We start from the raw sequence: 19,898 nt of genomic DNA, 5'->3' as shown, positions 1-19,898 counted from the left end.
ATTAATAACAACCTATCAGGCACTGCTTCCTACTGATCCCATTGCACTGTAAGGAGAGGATTTCAATTACTGTCTAAATTTTGTGATTGATTGACCATCCTAGCATCATTACTATTAACAGTGGTGCAGAATTTGAAACAGAGAGAATGACAGTGGTATGCTTTGGAGGTAGCTGGGAAGAGGCTGAATACAGGATGCATAATGTGAACTATACACATGAAGACAATGCAAATGCTATCACACCCTCTAATGAAATTCAACACCCCATATAGCAGCAGACACACACTGATTCTGGGATCATCCTGCGAAGGTGCTAAGTAATAAAACATGAGGGAATTAGGATCCAATTCCTAATTTGTGCATGTAAAGGGAGGAGGGTTCTTTTGCGCAGACCAATGCACAAACACATTAGGAGCTTGGGGGGTGGGGGAGAAGCAAACTAAGCCTGTACAGAAAATATATCATAAATGAATACTCACCAAGATTATGAATTGTGGCATCTGTTTCTTGTACAAGCAAGTGCCTTGCACCAGCAGGAATTTCAAACATCTTAATGTACCCTTTATTCCAATATTAAAAAAATAATAACTGGTCAATATGATAAAAACAGGGCAAGTCTGTTTTACTGTATATAAATGGATTTATTTTTACAAAACTCAGGATGTTTTAAAGCAAGCTGGGCATAAGCAATTATGCTATTCCTATCTCTACATCAGGTAACGAGACAGGAAAGAGACAGTGACCTCTGGGTTAACAAAAACAGCTTAAATGTCATCAGCAAACTTAAGCCACTTCAGACCAAAATGGTTCCTTATCTCCCCAAATGACCACACACAATGTAGAAGAGCAGGACATCCAGGTTCCAGACTGGTAATGACTGGAGATAAGATACTGTCATAGCATTCCATGGAATCAGATTCAATAGATGAGCTACATTAGTTTGCAGAGAAATCTGCAACACAAATCGGTCTATAAGTCTCTTAGGGGGAACCATTAAAACCACTTCCCTGTACCAACTGTGGCAGGCATAGGCCCTGATCTTAGCATAGAGGAATGACAACTTGGAAAAGCTTTTCACGTACTTCCAAACTCAAGACCCATCTCAAAGATAAAGTCCTGACAGTGTCTGCTGGAATAGCTAAGCCTAAAACTATCTGCAATAGGCCTGTGTTTGTCATGGTAGCAAAGAGATCCAGAGTGAACAAACAAGAGAACTCACTGAAATCATTCACCCAGAACAATACATCTTGAATGAACTGACCTGGTTTCTTTGGTGTCCTGGAGAACGTTCCTTTCACCACCTTGCAGTGAGAGTTATCTCCACCACAGACACCACACTTATCCTCTTGCTTAGAGGAACCTATTACCCTGTCACATCCAACTTTCTGTGAGCAGAGAGGAAAGACAATGCTACTTGTTCATCCAAACTTTAACTCAAATGATCCTTGGATTAAGATATCAAAAATAGGTTTTTAATATTAGCTAAAAAATTATAGTACTTCCCTAGAGTGCACATTGGTAAACACACACATTTCCAGTCATTGCAGTAATTGCAGTTAGGTAAATATATTTTGTGATTCATTAGGGTCCTGGTTCAGGAAAGCATCACTATTAACTCAGGGGTCTTAAGTGTGTGTTTAAAGTTAAGCACAAGCTGAAGTTACACTGGGATTTAAGCACCTGCTTAAAGTTAAAACACCTGCAGAAGTGGTGTGTTGAATCAGGGCTATAATTCTGTTCCAAACTGTAATTTAAAATACTGATGAATTATAGCAGATCCCAATTTATACAAATTGTTGGTGATTATAGCCAGATTAAACAGATACAGCATACACACCAGATACCTTTTAACACCACTTCCTTCAAAAGTCGCTGTATGTTCATATTTCACTATACATTCCATCATCATCAAGCCTTATGAATGAAAAGCTTCCCTGAAAGCTAACTGTCACGATTCATCTTAAAAACCACTGCATATACCACTACTTGTGTAGGTAGACGCTGCTGGAATCGATTCCCATGCAAAGTGATGGCAACTGCAAATATCACACACAATATTGTGACAGTAATTGTAATGAAATCTCTCCACTGCCCAAAGCATTATGGCACTCACTTAAATATTCATTCTCAGACAACATTCAAGTGACTGTTTTGATAGTTTTTGCATCAGCTAGTCTTGAAAAATGTTAAAAGGGAAGCATCAGGAGTGATGCTACTTACCAAACAATCCCCTCGCACACAGATGCTATAAAAATCTTTATATGAGCAGCGGGTTCCATCATGTACCATTCGTTTCATATACACGACGTCACCAGTCTCCTTGGACTCACAGTACAGGCGGCACCTTTCTTTAGCTAGAAGACAAAATGCCTCATGTTTTATTGTTAAGCTTGAACAGTTCATTTGCTCAAGCTATGAATGTCAGTTTGAATGGCAGCAGTATTAGCTACTAGCCTGCATCATCTTTCATACAGCGCTGAGCACACTGTCCGCATCCAATAAATGCTAAATTGTTACTATCATTATTCTAAAAAGGCTCAGCTGGAAACTGCTGGATAAAAAAGAACCAATGGATTGTTCTTGGGACTGTATCTTAGGGTTTGTCAACATTGCAAAAAAAGATCCACAGCTGCGAATCTCAGAGCCCAGGTAAACTGACCTCTTTGGCCGGGTTCAGAGCCTGAGCTCCAGCCTGACTGGGAATGTCTCCACTGCTATTTTTAGCCCTGTAGCTCAAGCCCCGCAAGCCTGCCTTAGGCTGATCCAGGCTCTGAGACTCACAGCTGTGGCTTTTTTGTTTTCCCCAGTGTAGACAAACCCTAAATGACTTAGTTGAGTTTACACTGCACACTGAGCCCAGGCTCTGACTCATGTTTGAGCCCATGCCCACCTTCTGTCTACACACAATTCAATCTGACTTGGGTTAGCAAGCACTCAAGACCTGACTTCTAGGAGTCTGCTGGGGGGGGGGGGGGGGCGGGTCAGAGCCCGAGCCCTCCTGAGACTCAGGTCCAAGCCCTACCATTTTGCAGTGTGGACAGCACTCAAGCCGCAGATGCAAGTCAGGAGGTCTGTGTAGTGCAGTACAGACGCATTAGCATGGTTCTGGGACCCAGGTCCAGCAACCATATGCTAGAGTTTAAATTGCAGTGTGGATGCTCAAGCAGTAGTTGGAAACATCGAGTCCACAAAGTCAGGTCCCACAGACCCGAGTTAACAATGCAGGGTAGACATATCCAAAGAAGCCATTTTACTTCTTAAGGGGCTGCATTCTGTACTGTGCAATCTGGCCTATGTTTGGGCGGTTCAGAGCCCCACTACTCAAGGGGTGGAATTCTGCCTCAATGCTCACTATATTTAAAATTGAAAAAGCAGATAAGATTTTGCCCCTGAATAGTGACAGTTCAACACTGTATGTGACATTGGCTTCCAAAGACTCTTAGGAGAGTATTGGACTGTTTGCTCCTAAAAAAAACGTTATTCTCTACTACTGCAGTGCTTGGATCTACGATAGCTTAAGACATCAAACAAGACAGGCACTCTGACAGACCATGAATAAGGTAATTTTACCACTAGTATGTGTGCAAACAGCCAAACCATTGCATTTCTTTCTTCTAATCTGTTCTGGGTGAGCTGAAAACATGCAACAGAGCTGAAATGACTGGTTAAGGACTGAATAAACCTAGGGCCTCAAACATGGCTTCTTTGTATCTCATTTTCACACACATTTCTTGCTTTGCCCATTGACTAGTTGCATACAGTGGGCTCTTATTCCACTGTATGCCATCCTGTGGGCACACAGTCCAAAAGGCACAAGCTAGCCCAAAGGTATGTGCATGCAGTACAGCAGACAAAGCACCAAATTTCTAAGCCTTCTGAGGTTCAGTTGATTATAATGGGTACAGCGAGCCAAAAGCCCTTTCTTTTTCATTCTTGTCCTGGATACCCTCCTGAGGAACATACAGAAGCAGCAGCTTGGCAGCCTGTTGTTTGCAGATGCTATAATTCTATGCAGTGAGGAGAAGGACAGTCTAAAAGAGGATCTTGATAAAAGGAGAAATGTGTTGAAGAGACTTGGGGTCAAAATAAGGAGAGGAGAAACAGTCTGCAGTCTCAATAATGTGAACATGGAAGTATTATTCTTGACACTAGATGGGCAGACAATGCCGAAAACACAATCTTTCAAGTATCTGGGCTCCAGAATCTGGGAAAATGTGGAAATTGAGGAGGAAATTAGAACTATAATCATAAACGCCAGGCTCAGATGGAGAGAGATGAGTGGTGGTGTGTGTGACAGGAAGATACCAGTAAAATTAAAAGGGAAAGTCTATAAAATGATGGCCCGTCCAGTTTTAATGTACGGCACAGAGTGTTAGGAAAAAAAGAACCATCATGAGCAAACAATCTGTTCCACAGAAATGCAAATGGCTGAGTGGTGTAAGCAAGACAGACCATGTGAAGACTGAGTATGTTAGAGGCATGCTCAAAGTAACACCCATAAATGAGGGAGTGCAGGCTCAGACAGTTTGATCACGTAAGGTGTAGTCCTGACAACTATGTGGGGAAGAGAGTCCAACAGAGCAAGACTGAAGGAAAAAGATGGAGAGGCCAACCCAAGAAAAAGTGGTGGGATGTCATAAAGTAAGATGTGTTAGCATATGGTGTGATAAAGGATATGGCATTGAACAAAGCATTTTTGAGGGAGAGGACTCAGAGCTGTCCCCATTGATGGGATTAACACTAGCAAGACAACAGCCAGCCAAATGTAGGGAGATGGAGACCCTAATTTCAGGTGGATCTGCCAAAGTGACTCTCTAGAGAAAATACAGGGTAAGATAAAAATGTATGTTGCTCCCAGACTATGAATAGTGTATATCCACTAAAATACTCAATTTATACGCACTTATCTTCATAAGAGGGTGATGTGTGGCCCTGAATGTATTAGGACTGCACTTTCTACCATACTTTCATGAACTTAAGGCTTGTCTACACACCAAAGTTGTATCCCTTTAACTATACTGGTAGATAGTTAAATGGCACAGCCCCCAACATGTGGATGCAGCTATACTGGCACCTGTGGCCTTATTTCTCTACAGGAAGGGGAATAAGATGGTATAATTATTTCAGTAAAATATCATACCCCTAACTAAACAACATAATGATAAAAAATGGAGCAGACCAGGTAGTTGTCTGATCTAAAGCCCACTGAAGTCAATGAAAAGAATCCCATTAGCTTCAGTGAGTCAGGCTGTAGAAAAATATTCCTTACATACGTCTGTGGGCCCCTATCTGTGGAAGAAAATGTACATCTTGAAATGAAGCAATGAAGCTATCTGCATCTGCTCCTCTTAAAATCCCGGGTTGCACAAAAACGGAAGAAACAAATAAAGCACTAGTGAAAATTGTTTTGGGGAGCAATTCAGACAAATGAACTACATGGGCATTTTGCCATTAACTCCTGGTTCCCATCAACTCTCAGGCTGAATGCATTATGATTGCCCTTAAGAAGAGCCTTTCCTCTATTGGGATCTGAGAAACCAGATGTGGCCAACTCTTATTATCCATTCTTTGCTGAGGCCAAAATTTTAAAACTTGGCTGCCTGTTAGGACTCTTAATCCATACTAAGGAATTGAACTAAATGTCCTGATTTTAAAGATGAACAGCAGCTCCCACTGTTGTAAAGTCTGAAATTTGTTTTTTTATCTCCATCATCATGTTTTCAAGACACTAAGGAAACAAACTAACAACCCATTCCTGCTTCTGTATCAACAGTCTGCAATGTTGCTGACAGCACAAGCAGAGGAGCCAGGGATGGAAAGCAGAACTGTCTGTTCACCCCAAGAGGGGCTCTCTCCTTCACCAGGTTGATGCATATTGGTAAGAGGACCGGGGGAAGCCTGCAGCTCTAATGACCAGGTGGCACCTCATTGTCAGACAATGAATTTCTGTCTCCAGAGCTATCAAACTGGGACTGAATTTGCTAAGACAACATTAGAATAAGATGGGGAATCACTAACCATCGAGATGCTCATATGGGAGCCAGTGGTGTTTCGTATTCTGATATTCAAAGTAAGGATCCCATTGTCTACACTGCTCCTCTCTAAAATCATCAGAATCCTGAGGACAATCTTGAGTGTTGCAAAGCTGGAACTCATAGGTTGGTCCTATGCATGTACGGCCTCCGTTAGCTGGGCTGTGAAGAGGAAAGAAAAATAATGGTTAACGATAGTATTAATGAGCGAAGCAAGGGAGGTCTGTTTTTACAAATCTCTTAGGGACTGTTTCAGTATCCACTGATGTTAATAATGGATATAATAATTTCAAGTCCCCTGTAATGTATTGTACTGTTATAACCAGCTTCACAGATGGGTACACTGAGCTACAGAGAAGATAAATGATCTACTCATGGGCAAAAAGTGGGTCAGTAGAAATTCTGGCAGCATATAATCCAGGAGTTCAGACTCCCAGGCTATGTCTACACTTATGGTGGAGTACAGTACACACCACAGTGTAACTACACACCACAGTGAAAGGTTCCGGCAGCAGCGAGGCAGCAAGAAAATGCTCTGGTGGCTCCCCACTGCCAGAACCTTTCCCCACTGCTGGAGCCTTTCCCTACAAATAGCACTGTAGACGTGGGAGGCACTGCTAGGGCGTTTTGAGAGCTGTGTAGGGTGTACAGCCTGGGGGTTCAGGCCCATCAGGCTCTCTTCTCTACTCACCTAAGCTGTGCCTCACCATCCATACTTCTATTTATACCCCTGCTAGCTGTGCATGCAGTGTCTGTACTCTACACACCTCCGTAGGTGTAGACATACCCTGTTTTTAACCTGCACTATGCAATACTCCTTGGTGCATTACTTTATCAGTAACTTAACAGCAATTCCCCCACAGTCATTCACTGCATATAAGGAAAAAAACCTGGTGTATATTGAACTTACTATGGATTGTCACATTGCCGTGTCCTGTATTTTATCCCCGTACCGCAGGTTCGAGAACAGGAGCCAAACTTACTCCATGCTCCCCAATTTCCATCCTGTTTCAAGATATCTGGAGTTAACCAGATGCAGTGACCTTTAAAGCAGTGCTAAAAGAGAACATTGAAAAGGTTAGATATTGTGTGGTGTCATCTTCATACAGTTGAACACATACTCTGAGTATTGCACATTGTTATGGTCAATGAAATCTGAACATAATACCCAGGTTTCATTTATAGGCATAGGTTATGAATTTCTTCACTTCTCCAGAAGATAAGAACGAGTCCACACTGTCCTGATGTGCCTACGGTCCCAATCCTGCAAACACACCCATATTTAACTCTCCCTAGGTCCATAAAGTTAAGCATGTGCATAAGTTATTGCAGGATCAGGACCTAAGTGTGTACCACTGCCCTCTATTGCCTGGAATGTCACACATCCTCCAGAGTATTATGGCTCCATCTTGTGGCTGCAACCATAACTTTACAGCAACTAACAGACTCTCATTTAGTACAAGCGGTAGAGACTTAAGCTTTCGAAACCAAAGATACAAAGTGTTATCTGTCATACCACATGCACTCGGTTTATCTGGCAATGATGAGGATTCTTTCTACAATGTACAGTTTCATTGCAACATAAAATACTGTGTACAGAGGAGGGAAAGGGCGCACCCACCCATTGTGCTGAAAGCTTTAAGATGCACAGTTACTGTCACAGTATATCAACCCAGGGGCGGCAGGGCAGGCCAAGGGAGAGACCCAGCCCCAAAACTGCTGGAGGGCCAGGAGTTTGAGATCCCTGCCTTAGAGTAATTAACATCTGACCTAAAAGGTTTTCTTCATCTCTATGGCTATGTCTAGACTGGACACCATTTTCAGTGGTGTGCAGCTTACATGTAGCTAACTACAAGCCACAGTGAAAAAACACACCATGTCCACACAACAGTGTGTAGCGACACATGTCAGTGAAAGGCTCCGGCAGAGGAAAGGCAGCTTTAATTACTCCCCACTGCCAGAGACTTTCACTGCAGTGAGGAAAGGCTCTGGCAGGGGGAAAGGGAAAGGCTGCTCACCCACTACCAGAGCCTTTCCCCACTGCTGGAGACTTTCCCTGAGGTGCAAAGGGCTCCAGCGGCAGGGAGCTGGCAGCCTTTCCAGCTGTTTCCCCGCTGCCGGAGTCTTTTCCCGTGGACAGGAAAGGCTCCAGCAGCAGGGAGGCAGCACGACACTACACTGCTCAAACTAGCAGTTTAGATGGGAGGCAGGGCTTGGGCCAGCTGAGAACATGTAGAGTATGTACTCGAGGGCCGTATGTCTTTACTGACTTAATCGATGCCTCGCTGTCTACATTGCTCTATGATTTCAGATTCAATTTCAAATATAAGAGTATAGTGGTCCTAAAGCGTTTGAAAGCTGCCCCTTTGCTAAACACCAAAAAGTTTCCATCTTTTCAACTTTCTCCCCTCCCTCTTTAACGAGACCCCCTAATATCTCAGAGCCAAATTCTCCAGTCCTTAAGAAAGATTCCTACTGAGGTTAAGGGCAGTTTTTCCTCAGTTAAGGACAGCAGAATTTGGTCCTTCCTTTTCATCATTCCTATAAAAGTTACACTGATGAAATCTGGGTGCCAGGAGATATTTGAGAAGCAGTAATTATTTTACACCCCACTCACGCTGTAGTTTGTCTGTTTTAGCAGTTCCTGTCAAGGTGAGAGGCCTGGTTCTCACACACAGATGGCCATAACAACAAGTGCAGTCATTCACTTACTTTTCTTCTCATTCAAGTCAACAACAAAATTTTACACAGCTTAACAAGCCTGAGAATCCAAGAATTTGGCAGCTAGGATAAGCAAAGCATATGGCCAAATGCATGCTGCCAGCAAAAACAAAAAGAGAAGATTTAGAACACAAAATCTTTCTTAAAGCGTAGAGTGATTAGTGCTCAGGAAGACAAATTCTTCGAAGTGATGGACAATCATCAATAAAGTAAATAAAAAGGGGAATAATTAGTAAAATTGTAACAATGTATTTTACTGAGTTGCTGAATTGTTTAGTGACTTTGAATCACTATTCAGATTATTTATTGTGTCAGTAATTTGGTTAGACAGCAGCTCAAAAAAATAGAGGAGAAACTTGGTTTAAGATGTTGATTCTCTATCATGACTGTAAAATACTCTACGTCAAAACATGATTAAGGGATCACATTCATTCCAGGGGAGCATGAGAGTCAGTAAGGGTCAGATTCCAACACCCTTACTAACATCAAGTAATAATTGGACAGTATCACTGATCTCAACTACTCGGTGGTATCAGTATTTGGTCCTCTATGCCAGATGCTTTATGTCAAAGCAAAACTGGGGCATTGGACTATATGTATATGGGGCCCTAACACATGTAAATTCTTCCTAACAAAACCTAAATCTCTGCTCCTGAGGGTTCTCATCTAAAGACATGAATACAGATGGCAATGAATTTAAGAATCAAAGAGTAGCATGTACATATTACTGCTGAAAAGCTTTATGAAGGAGGTGGGTTACTCACAAAAGCCATTTATGGTGAATTTTCTCTAGCCTCATGTCATGAATGCTAATTCTCTCATGCTTCATAAGAATTGGAAAGTTCAGTGCTGTACCCTTCTCAGATTCCCTAGTGATGCCAGTCTGGAGGCAGGGCTTAACGTGAACAACAGTTGAAGGGTGGCTGGGGCCTGTGTGGAAGCATGCATCAGGCTGTCAGTCCACATTTCAACCTTGTTTGAGAGAAGATGACTCAATATTTCCTGGTCTGCAATTATCCAAAAATCCTTCTCTCACCATCAAAGCTTTGAACCATCAGGTGTAATTTACACATTATTCTCTGACTCACCCAGCCTATATGAGATCAACTGCATATTTACAGCTTACTATGAAATGATCTAGTGCTTGAACTCAGGGGGCAGAGGAGTTCTGAGAGGCTCACAAAATGGTGAGTTAATAGAAGTGAAGCACTGTTGGCGCTGTTGCTCAAGGGAAAGAAGCTGTCTCAATTTTCACTGGAGCAATTAGTCCTATGTTGGTTGCCAGTCTCCACATGGTAAACATGGAAGCTGAAGTTAGCCATCAAGAAACTTGCAAAATGAGTCATCTCCAGCTCTGCCAATTCTTGTTTTGGGATGAAAGGAGAAGAGTTTGCAGGGGGAGCTTCCACAGGAGAACAAGATCCGTAATAGAATCCAGCACTTTCACAAGGGAGAAGGAGCATGAGGATGTCAAATATAAACAGCTTCATCTCCAGTGTAATGAAGGAACCTGGATTCTTTCCTTCCCACCATTAACCCAGTTAACTTCTTAATCAGTTGGAGAAGGGCCAATTGGAACCTCTATTCCTAGCAAAAACAGAGGTTTTCATTTTAATTATGTAACTGACATTAAAGCACAAAACAGTTTTTTGGTAAGAAGGAAAAAAGAGAGGGTAAACGTAAACTGTTTTCTGAGTGGAAGAGGAGACAACTCTGCTTGTAGTCTCGCCTCTTTTTCTGGCAGAAGGGACAGTCAAAAACAAGTGCGACTTCCAGGAGAGGACGTTTAAATCTATTACAGTAAAAGGTTCTACTGCTGAGTGATTTCAGCTGTTCTTTGAAGCAAAAAGTGTACATGCCAAGAAGGAGCCAGTGTGCTGCTAAGGCAGCAGTTCTCAACCAGGGGTCCATGGCCCCATTGGGGTCCACAAGCAGGTTTCAGGGGGTCCAACAAACAGGGTTGGCATCAGATTCATTGGGACCAAGGGCAGAAAGCCCAGGTTGCCATCACCCCACCACCCAGGGCTGAAGTCAAAGCCCGAGAAGTTTAGCTTCATGGGGCCCCCATGGTGTGGGGCCCCAGGCAACTGCCCTGCTTGCTTTCCCCTAAATCTGGCCCTGGCTTTTATATGCAGAAAAACAGTTGTTGTGGCACAGGTGGGCCATGGAGTTTTTATAGCATGTTGGGAGGTGGGGGGTTCAGAAAGAAGAAGGTTGAGAACCCCCATTCCAAGGGACACTGGCACTTTCAAATTAATTTGCAAGAGAGGGCTGGTAAACCTTCTTTTTGTGTCTGACTACATTATAAGAGACATTGCTTGCTGCTCTATTTAGGGCACATCCCTGTTTTTCAGTCCAAACATTTGTAAGATACTCCCAAAGTCTGTATGTCTGTTAGGGTTTGTGTTTCTCAATCTCCTCCATGATGTGCTGAGATCCTACCATGGAGAGATTTATTTAGACTTCGCCATCATGGCAGAGCATTGCAGGTCTAGGCCAACTGTTTCATCTGCTCAAGCATATTTAGTTGTGAAGTATCAAATGAAGGCTGTTGCATAACAATGGGCTCTGCAAGCCAATAAAAGTTTCTTTGACTGGCAAATCAAGTATTCTCACTGTCTGTGGTGACTAACTTATCCAACTATCTCCTGAGAGAAGTGGAGGTCTGCTTTCTCACTGGGAAATTATCTGGACTGCCTCAAGTGCATATTAGCCTTGTCAAAATACCTTTTTTTTTGGTCAATTTTAACAGTATATTTCAATTTCAATATTTAATAATTTCCATGCTTTTATGAAGGAGGGAAAAGAAAGGATCAGCTTGGATCATCTTCTTGTTAAAACAGTGCAAGGAAGGAAAATAGCTGCTAGGTCAACTGTGTACTTGGATCTTTGGTTTATGTGTCAACATTCAAGAATAATGTCAACTTTGTTGGCACTGAAAGATATGAGGGTTCTTACCTCTCTAACAACAAAATAAATGAGTGCCAGGTGGCATAAGCCTGCGCACTCCTCTTTGCAGACAGCAGATGGATTGTAGCATGCAATCTCTTTGCATGAATGCTCTTATTTCTTGTTTCTTTCTCATGAGGAAGGGCTAGCTGCCTCAGCCAAAGCAAATGTCTCAACCAAAAAGTACTAGTTTAAAAAAACTGCCAAACACTTTTTGATTTCATGCAGTTGGAGAAGCCTGAGGCTAACAGCGAGGCTAAGAGAATCAGATACAGGTAAATAAATATATCATCAGCTGGAAAGCATATGCTTTTTTAGGTCAAAGAGCAATAAGAAGATTTAAGCTTTGTCTAGTTGCTCCTTATCTGCAGATCTTACAATGCAATTTATGCAACATATTCAACTTCATATTAAGGCTCCTATCCCACAAGGATTTGTGCAAATGCTTCACTTTACCCATGGGAGCAGTCTCATGAAAGTTAATGGGATTGCTCAGATCGCATAGTATTAAACGCATGCGTAAATCCTTGCAAGATTAAAGTTTTTTAAAAAGCAGTATAGGGCCAGATCCTGCAATTCCTCCTTGCTCAGAACTCCCTCTCAATGCTCGTAAAAATTAGATTTTCCTGCAATGCAAAACAATATATGATTTCTCCATAAAATGTAATAAAAAATTAATATTTTGCATGACAAAAGGCAGGGTTTTTCACAGCAATATTTCCTTTTCTACCTGGGAAGGAGGAAGACAGGAAAATATTTTGTCATTTCATCACTAAAAAGAGTGAATTGTCAGCCTGTTGCAAATGAACAAAATACAGTGGGTCACATTTCTCCAATGGCCCCATGGAAATCCATTTGAAAGTGCTGGAAGTGGCAAAATCTAACTCTTTAGAGTGATTATTTCCAATAATTCCTACACTTATATTGGACTTTAGCTGGAAGCATTTAAAGATAAACTAAAAGGCAAAAGACTGCTGCTGGAAACTATGGATGAATTTTGGTAAATCTTGCTGGATCAGACAAATATGTAAGACATTAGAAAATTTAACAGTTTGTCCTCCTTTCACTACTTAATCTCAGAGCTGTGTCCAAGATATGGGCTGGGAATTCAGAACAAAGACTTTTATGCTGCCATACAACATCTGCTGAAAACATTCTAGTTATCTAGTCTCTATCGTAGGTGGTCTGGGTCCCCTGACAGTTCCTTCAGTGAGGGAGAGGACAGGCTAGATTAGATTCTGTTCAGGAACATCAGCTAAGGTTAGAAAAGTTCAGAGAGCAGCTATCAGTACTCTGCAAGCAACACTGTGGTGAAAAATCTGTGTCCCTTAACTTGAGTTAGTCTCCAAAACAACATCACAACCATTTCTGGCATTCAGTTCCGTTGGCCGTTGCAAAGCCAGAATGTTTTCATGACGCACCAGTAGTGTTTAGATTGGCCCATCTTAAAGTAGGCACTTGGAATTAGTGGTGACAGCTGCAAATCTCAGAAATGGGAAACAAATTGATCTTTCTGAACCAACACCTTTAGTTAATTATTTATGGTTGTTCCTTTTTTGCCTGACCTTATTCCAAAGAAAATATGTGGACAAAGTTTCAAGTTATTTTACTCTTCCTCAGACTCTGATCAGGTAGTAAGGAATGTGGGACCTTCCATTTCATATAAAAGGAAATTGCAAAGGTAGGGCTTGACTCTCATCTCTCTATGCTGTGTAAATGGTACAATCACACCCTCACAACATAATCTATTATATAACAGAGATCTCGGTATGGTCCAAAGTGGGTGGTGATGGTGCATGCATCAAAAAAGAGCAACAAAAATAGAGGGCAAAGAGGCAAGGAAAAGATGGCAGGGAGTTCATCTGATTTGCCTGTATTCAGAACCACCAAGTACCATCACCTTCCTGATAAATATATTGTTCATATTTAGAGCCAGCAAATTCAAATTTAAGGACACTTTTAAAACTCATGCTATTGTGAAGAAAGCTTAGGCTCAGTCTTTTTAATATTAGTTAACAATGTACTTTTTAATTTTATATAATTTTCAAATTGGAAGAAAACAAAATGTTTACCAAAAAAATCTGGAACAGTGTCCTTAGGGATAAGATGATTATAATTCTATTATCTACTAAAGCTTCAAATATGCATAAACTCTCTTCAGTGTCTCCATAACTATAAAAATGGCCAATTTATAGTTAGCTGTAAAACTTCTCTCTTGTCTGAAACACAGTATGCAACATCTCAGCTGAGGTACTGAAGATCTTTGTTTATAATGGAAACATTGGCTAATCCTTAACTATATGGTTGGAAGTGCAAGGCTATTCTAGTTTGTTAATGTCCTTTGTTTCTTCCAATTTTTGTGTGAAGTACTAAAATGACTGATAGGCCGGGAGGAAGGTTTCATAAAAACATTTAATGCAAAATCATATTATAGACCTTAGACACATGTGTATTATGTCCATCCATGTGAAACATGGAAGACCAAGCAAAGTAGTTTTTATTGTCAGAGAAAAGATGAAGTTCTGGGTTTTTTTAACCTTCTTCCAGATGAAGCTCCAATTATTAAAGGCTGACGTGCTTCAAAGTAGGACTCAAGAAAGGAATGTTGAACACTTAGCAAGTGACAAAATGGCAGCTATCCTTGCCTTAACTAATTGTCTAATGAAGTAAAATACCAAGGTTGAAATGGGAGTTTTGCTGTTGTCTTCAATGATGCCAGGACTTCATCCCAAATGCATACAGTAGTATCAGCTGTTCCAAAAGGTGTCAGTTTGGTAAGAGAATATGGTGACCAGATGTCCCGATTTTATAAGAACAGTCCCAATTTTTGGGTCTTTTTCTTATACAGGCTCCTATTACCCTCCACTCCCTGTCCCGATTTTTCACGTTTGCTGTCTGGTCACCCTAGTAAGAGAACAACAAACAATTCACTTACTATCTACAGTATAACTACTATCTTCCATATAACCAATGGGTATAATTTTGATGGCAGTCAAAACTTAACCTTCTCCAGCTAGTTATTATGGATGGCTCCCATTTGCCAGCTCTCTTTCTCTCTCTGCTCACTAGCAATCTGGTAACATAAAAATGCTTAACTACAGTCACAGAAAAGAGAAATAGAAGAGACCTTCATCCTTCTCACCAACCAAGGCAGGTTCAATTAGTAAAGTTTGTTCTGAAGTGCTTTGCCCATTCAAAAGCCTGTCTCCAACATATTTGGAATGAAACTCATTTTTTTATATTATTTATTCAATTATTTTGACATTCCAATGCTGTGCTATACAGTAATAACAGTTAAACAAGTAATCATTTTCCAGTATAGATTACGTTCAATACTGCATTTTTGTTAGATTTATTAATTGTATAAATAGCACATTTTATATTTTTAACCAAAAATAACATCCTGACTAACTAACTAAAAATGTTGTCTTAGGTTTGGGGTTTAATTTTTCAAGTTTTATTGCTACATTTCCCACAGACAATATAGTGTTACATAATAGGAATCATCTGGGGAGGAGAAAAAGAGAAGAGATTGGGTTCCAGCAGACCACACTGTGCAAGGGGAAAGAATTTAGAACCACGTGATAATTTTTATCCAAAAAGAGAGGGTTCAAACCACAGCAGCAGCTGCTAACATGATTTACTTGTATAAATTATGCTGTCCATCATGGAAACGGTATGTTACTTTTAACACCCTTTAGTAAAACCCTTTCCAAGTGGTAACACTGCCCCGAAAGGGTCATTGTATAGACTGATTGATCCAAAGCCCAGGGATGTCAGGAGGAGTGTTTCCATTAACGTTAATGGGTTTTGGGATTAGACCCTTAATGAGCTCCCTGCAAACCACTAAATAAGCCTCCAATATTTCCCCCCCACCAAAGCATTCATAATGGTCCCTGGCTTCTGCCTTCATAATAGTCACTAGCTGCTCTCATATTGGTGCCCTTGAATAGGTCTCATAGTCCCATCCTCCTTTGAAGCAACTGTCAAAAGACTGTCAAAAGCTAAGGCAACCTCTCTCATGTATCCAGCCTGGATTCCCACACCTGCTGTGCTTTCCCCATCACACTTACACTTTCAGTTGGGCTCCTCTGACTATTATTACTGTGGTCTTAGTTCAACTGTAATCTCTGAAATCTTATTACCTTCTGATGCCATGGCTGCCAATAAGCATCACTAGTGGTGTAAACACAACCACACTTATTACAGATTGTTTGCAAATGAATAACTCTTCTTGTGACCATATCACTATGATTTGCAAATAAGTACAGATCTATTGATGCCCAGAGACTACAAGGCCTGGTACTGAAAACAGGTTAGACCGCTAGACAGGATGTTACATAGAACAGATCAACACAAATCTTTAGCTCCAGACCTCATGTTGCTGCAACCTTATTTTATCTCTCGACTTTTCTTCACAGCTCAGATTATCCCATCTCTGAGCTAATTAGATTTTTACTAGCAATGCAAAAGCCAATACTTTTTGCCAAACCGGGGCCCCTGGAACTCCTTAGTTCTAAGCAAGCTCTCAACTTGACTTCCCTTACAGCTTTGAGCTAAACACTTAAACTGTCTTCCTCAGTTTCTTCCCTCCATTCAGTTAGATTAAAATACTTTTTTTGAGTGATGTGAGGATGAATGAGTTAAAGTTTGTAGAGGTGAAAAACAGTAAGTGCCAAATATTATGAGCTACTGACTTAAAAGGTATTAAGATACTAAGCCCCTCTTTGTGCACTCTCTTTTTTATACTATATAACAATGACTATCCAAGTCCATTCTTCTGTAGACCACTTTACAAGACACTGGCATCTGCACTTGAATCATAACCATACAATCCTCCCAATTCACAACTTTGTCAGTCTTTTCTGGGTGGTCTGCGGTGAACCATAGTTTGAGGACTACTAGTGAACATTTTCTCTTCATAAGTCTTAGTCTCCAGTCTTACCCCTGTTGTGGTCCTTTTTTGTATTGCCTCTGAAATGAGTGGACCAGATTGCACACAAATTCAGAGAAGGTCAAACCAGAAAGAACAACGCCATCTTGTTCCTTGATTTTCTGATGAAATCCCCCAAATGCACACACACATACCACTACGCCCAATAGCATGAAAAAATGTGATATATAGTCTCACCTTTCCAGGCGCGCACATAGTCCCATCCAGTGGTGGTCCCTTCTTTGTTTTGCAGAAATAAGGGTTATCGGGATGGCTACACCACAGCTGCTTGCAGGGATCAAATGTACGGAACTAGGACACACAAAAACGCAGAGCATATGTTGCTTTTGGAGCTGTCAGACAGAATTTCATTAGAAACACTCTCTGCGGTCTATTTTCTTCCAGCTTTAAAAGAGGCAGATGTTATCATAGAGTAATAAGGAGCATTTAATATCATCTCTGTGGCCAGGTCACATCTGAGTGGAGTTTTCATGCAACATCACTGACTCTCATAGTGAAATCCTGCCCTGAGTGGAGTGATGCTGGAAATGTGAAAGTGGGTTCACAGGATAGAATGGACAAGGGCAATTAGCCACCATGTGGATGAGCTGCACGCAGTAGACGGCACTAGACATTATTTATCTGTATAATTGAAATGCCTAGGAGCCAAAGTCATGGACCAGGACTTCACTGGGGTTGCTAGCCAGCAAAGGACCTGACTAGACACCTTAGCTAACAGGTTATATATTGTGTTGGGAAAAGGCAAGACAGTTTCCTTGTCTACTGCTCTCGGGGGTGCTAGGTACACATGCTGCTTTACTGCTGTGGGGAGCGGCTGGGTGTGTGTGAGAGAACGGTCTGTCCAAGCCCTCTTCCTTGCTGAAGACAACTGTGGAGCACAAAGCTGGATTTAGCACTATGCTAAATTGGTGCTGCAAACAAAGGTCCCATTTGCACAGGTTCCTGAGGGTACGTCTACACTACGAAATTAGGTCGATTTTATAGAAGTCGATTTTTAGAAATTGATTTTATACAGTCGACTGCGTATGTCCACACTAAGTGCATTAAGTCAGCAGAGTGCATCCTCACTACCATGTCTAGCATTGACTTAAGGAGCAGTGCACTGTGGGTAGTTATCCCACAGTTCTCGCAGTCTCCGCCACCCTTTGGAATTCTGGGTTAAGCTCCCAATGCCTGATAGGATTAAAAACATTGTCATGGGTGGTTTGGGGTACATTTCATCAGTCGCCTCTCCCCACCGTGAAAACAACGGCAGACAATCATTTTGTGCCAGATACCAGGGCGATTAGAAGAGCACAGCAAGGCGCGCTGCACATCAGAGAGGCTTTGAAAACCAGTTTTTATGACTGGCCAGACTTTGGCGTGACAATTGTGTGTGTTTCAACTTGATGCAAACCCACCTTCTTTGTTGATTTTAATTCCCTGTAAGCCAACCACCCTCCTCCCTTTGAAATAAGGTAACTATTATTTTGAAACCATGCATTCTTTCTTTATTAATTAAAAAAAATGAGATAACGGACAAGGTAGCCCGGGTGGGGGAGGAGGGAAGGACAAGGCCACATTGCTTATTGTAGCCACACTAAAAATCAAATTGTTTGAATGACAGCCTTCTGTTGCTTTGGCCATCCTCTGCAGTAGAGTGGCTGGGTGCCCGGAGCCTCCCCCCCCATGTTCTTAGGCATCTGGATGAGGAGGCTATGGAACATGGGGATGAGGATAGGCAGTTATACAGTGGATGCTGCGGGGGTCTGTGCTCTTGTTGGCTTCCCTGCAGCTCCAACAGATGCTTCATCATCATGTTCGTTTGCTCCCCCATTAGCCTCAGCATCGCATCCTGTCTCCGTTCTTCGCGCTCACTTAATTCTTCCCTGGCCTCTGCCACTGAATGCCTCCATGCATTAAGCTGTGCCCTATCAATGCGGGAGGACTGCATGAGCTCGGAAAACACGTCATTGCAAGTGCGTTTTTTTCACTTTCAAATCTGCGATAACGTCAGGGACAGAGATGATAGGGGGAGTGTAGAAACATTCTACGCTCTATGATTCTGGGGGGACTGCATGGTCACCTGCGCTGCTGAGTTTGCCACGCTGACTAAACAGGAAATGAAATTCAAAAGTTCACAGAGCTTTTCCTGTGTACCTGGCTAGTGCATTAGAATTCAAAGTGCTGTCCAGAGAAGTCACAATGGAGCACTCTGGGATAGCTCCTCGAGGCCAATACCGTTGATTTGCATCCTCACTACCCCAAATTCGACCCAGCAAAGTCGATTTTAGCACTACTCCTCTCGCCAGGGAGGAGTACAGAAGTTGATTTTAAGAGCTCTTTAGGTTGATGGAATGGAGTTGATTGTGTGATGAATTCCTTTCTAAATCGACTGAACATGGCTAAATTCGACCTAAATCCATAGTGTAGACCAGACCTGAGACACTGGTACCTTAGTGGGAAAGTGAACAGAGTTGATGCAGAAGTTGAAAGAGTAGAGATTCACCCATTTCACTCAAACACAGATTGGCCACTAGGTCAATAGAAGTTATTTGAAGAAGGTACTATTCAAAAGAGTACATACCAGTGACTTTCTCCCAGAGTAGCATCAACGGGATTGTGTCCAGACATCCTAATACAGCTGATGTTTAGAGTCTCTTATTCAATGTCGGGAGTCGCTGTGTTTGTCATACATGTTATCACTGATGAGTTTTGAACCAGAATTCTCACTGTGCGTGAGCAGCTGCCACACCTTCTGGAAGCTCCTCTTTGCATAGCTTACAGTTTAGTCCCACTTTTAGGAGACGGAAGTGGGAGGCGAAGCTCTATCACATGTCTCAAAAGACCATCTTCCCTCAAGCCAAGCCCGTAGGGAGTTGTACTAATCCTGCCTTACCTCAAAGATGCTCTTTGAGTATTATGTTCACGGACAAGGGAGACCACTGCTTCACTAAATGTGCATGCAAACTGTCTTATCTGCCTTCAGTGCCCCTTGCCCACATTAGGAACAATAATACATCATCCTTTCAATAAAATTGGTTATTTTTGTGCAAGATGCAGCATCTCGCCTTATGTGAGCAGCAAGTGTGAAACATTAAACAAGCAAGTGATGAAAACCACTATTGTTTCTCTCTAGCCTAAGTGGAAGTCTTGCAAAAAAAGAAGTAAGCTCACACCAACTCTGTGCGTGGCAGACTAAATGACACAGCTGGCTTTGTGTTTCAAGCCTGGAACTGCTAATGAAATTAGAGCATAATAAT

At 41.8% G+C, this 19,898-nt stretch overlaps 1 protein-coding gene across 3 annotated transcripts in view; it reads right to left on the bottom strand.

Annotated features, from left to right (window-relative positions):
• Window positions 1-19,898, bottom strand: part of ADAMTS2 (ADAM metallopeptidase with thrombospondin type 1 motif 2) — a 399,572-nt gene that overhangs the window by 21,427 nt on the left and 358,247 nt on the right. For all 3 annotated transcript variants that reach the window (XM_050961509.1, XM_050961510.1, XM_050961511.1), the window contains 6 exons: window positions 16,834-16,947; window positions 6,943-7,088; window positions 6,019-6,194; window positions 2,221-2,354; window positions 1,262-1,385; window positions 480-560 (listed from right to left, as the gene is read on the bottom strand). In XM_050961509.1, coding sequence (XP_050817466.1) covers window positions 480-560; window positions 1,262-1,385; window positions 2,221-2,354; window positions 6,019-6,194; window positions 6,943-7,088; window positions 16,834-16,947 — 775 coding nt within the window. The remainder of the gene's footprint in view (window positions 1-479; window positions 561-1,261; window positions 1,386-2,220; window positions 2,355-6,018; window positions 6,195-6,942; window positions 7,089-16,833; window positions 16,948-19,898) is intronic.

The sequence above is a fragment of the Gopherus flavomarginatus genome, chromosome 7, assembly GCF_025201925.1.
Source record: "Gopherus flavomarginatus isolate rGopFla2 chromosome 7, rGopFla2.mat.asm, whole genome shotgun sequence".
NCBI classification, from domain to species: domain Eukaryota; kingdom Metazoa; phylum Chordata; order Testudines; family Testudinidae; genus Gopherus; species Gopherus flavomarginatus.
Note: the sequence above shows the minus strand (reverse complement) of the source record. Positions and strands in the feature narration are given on the sequence as shown.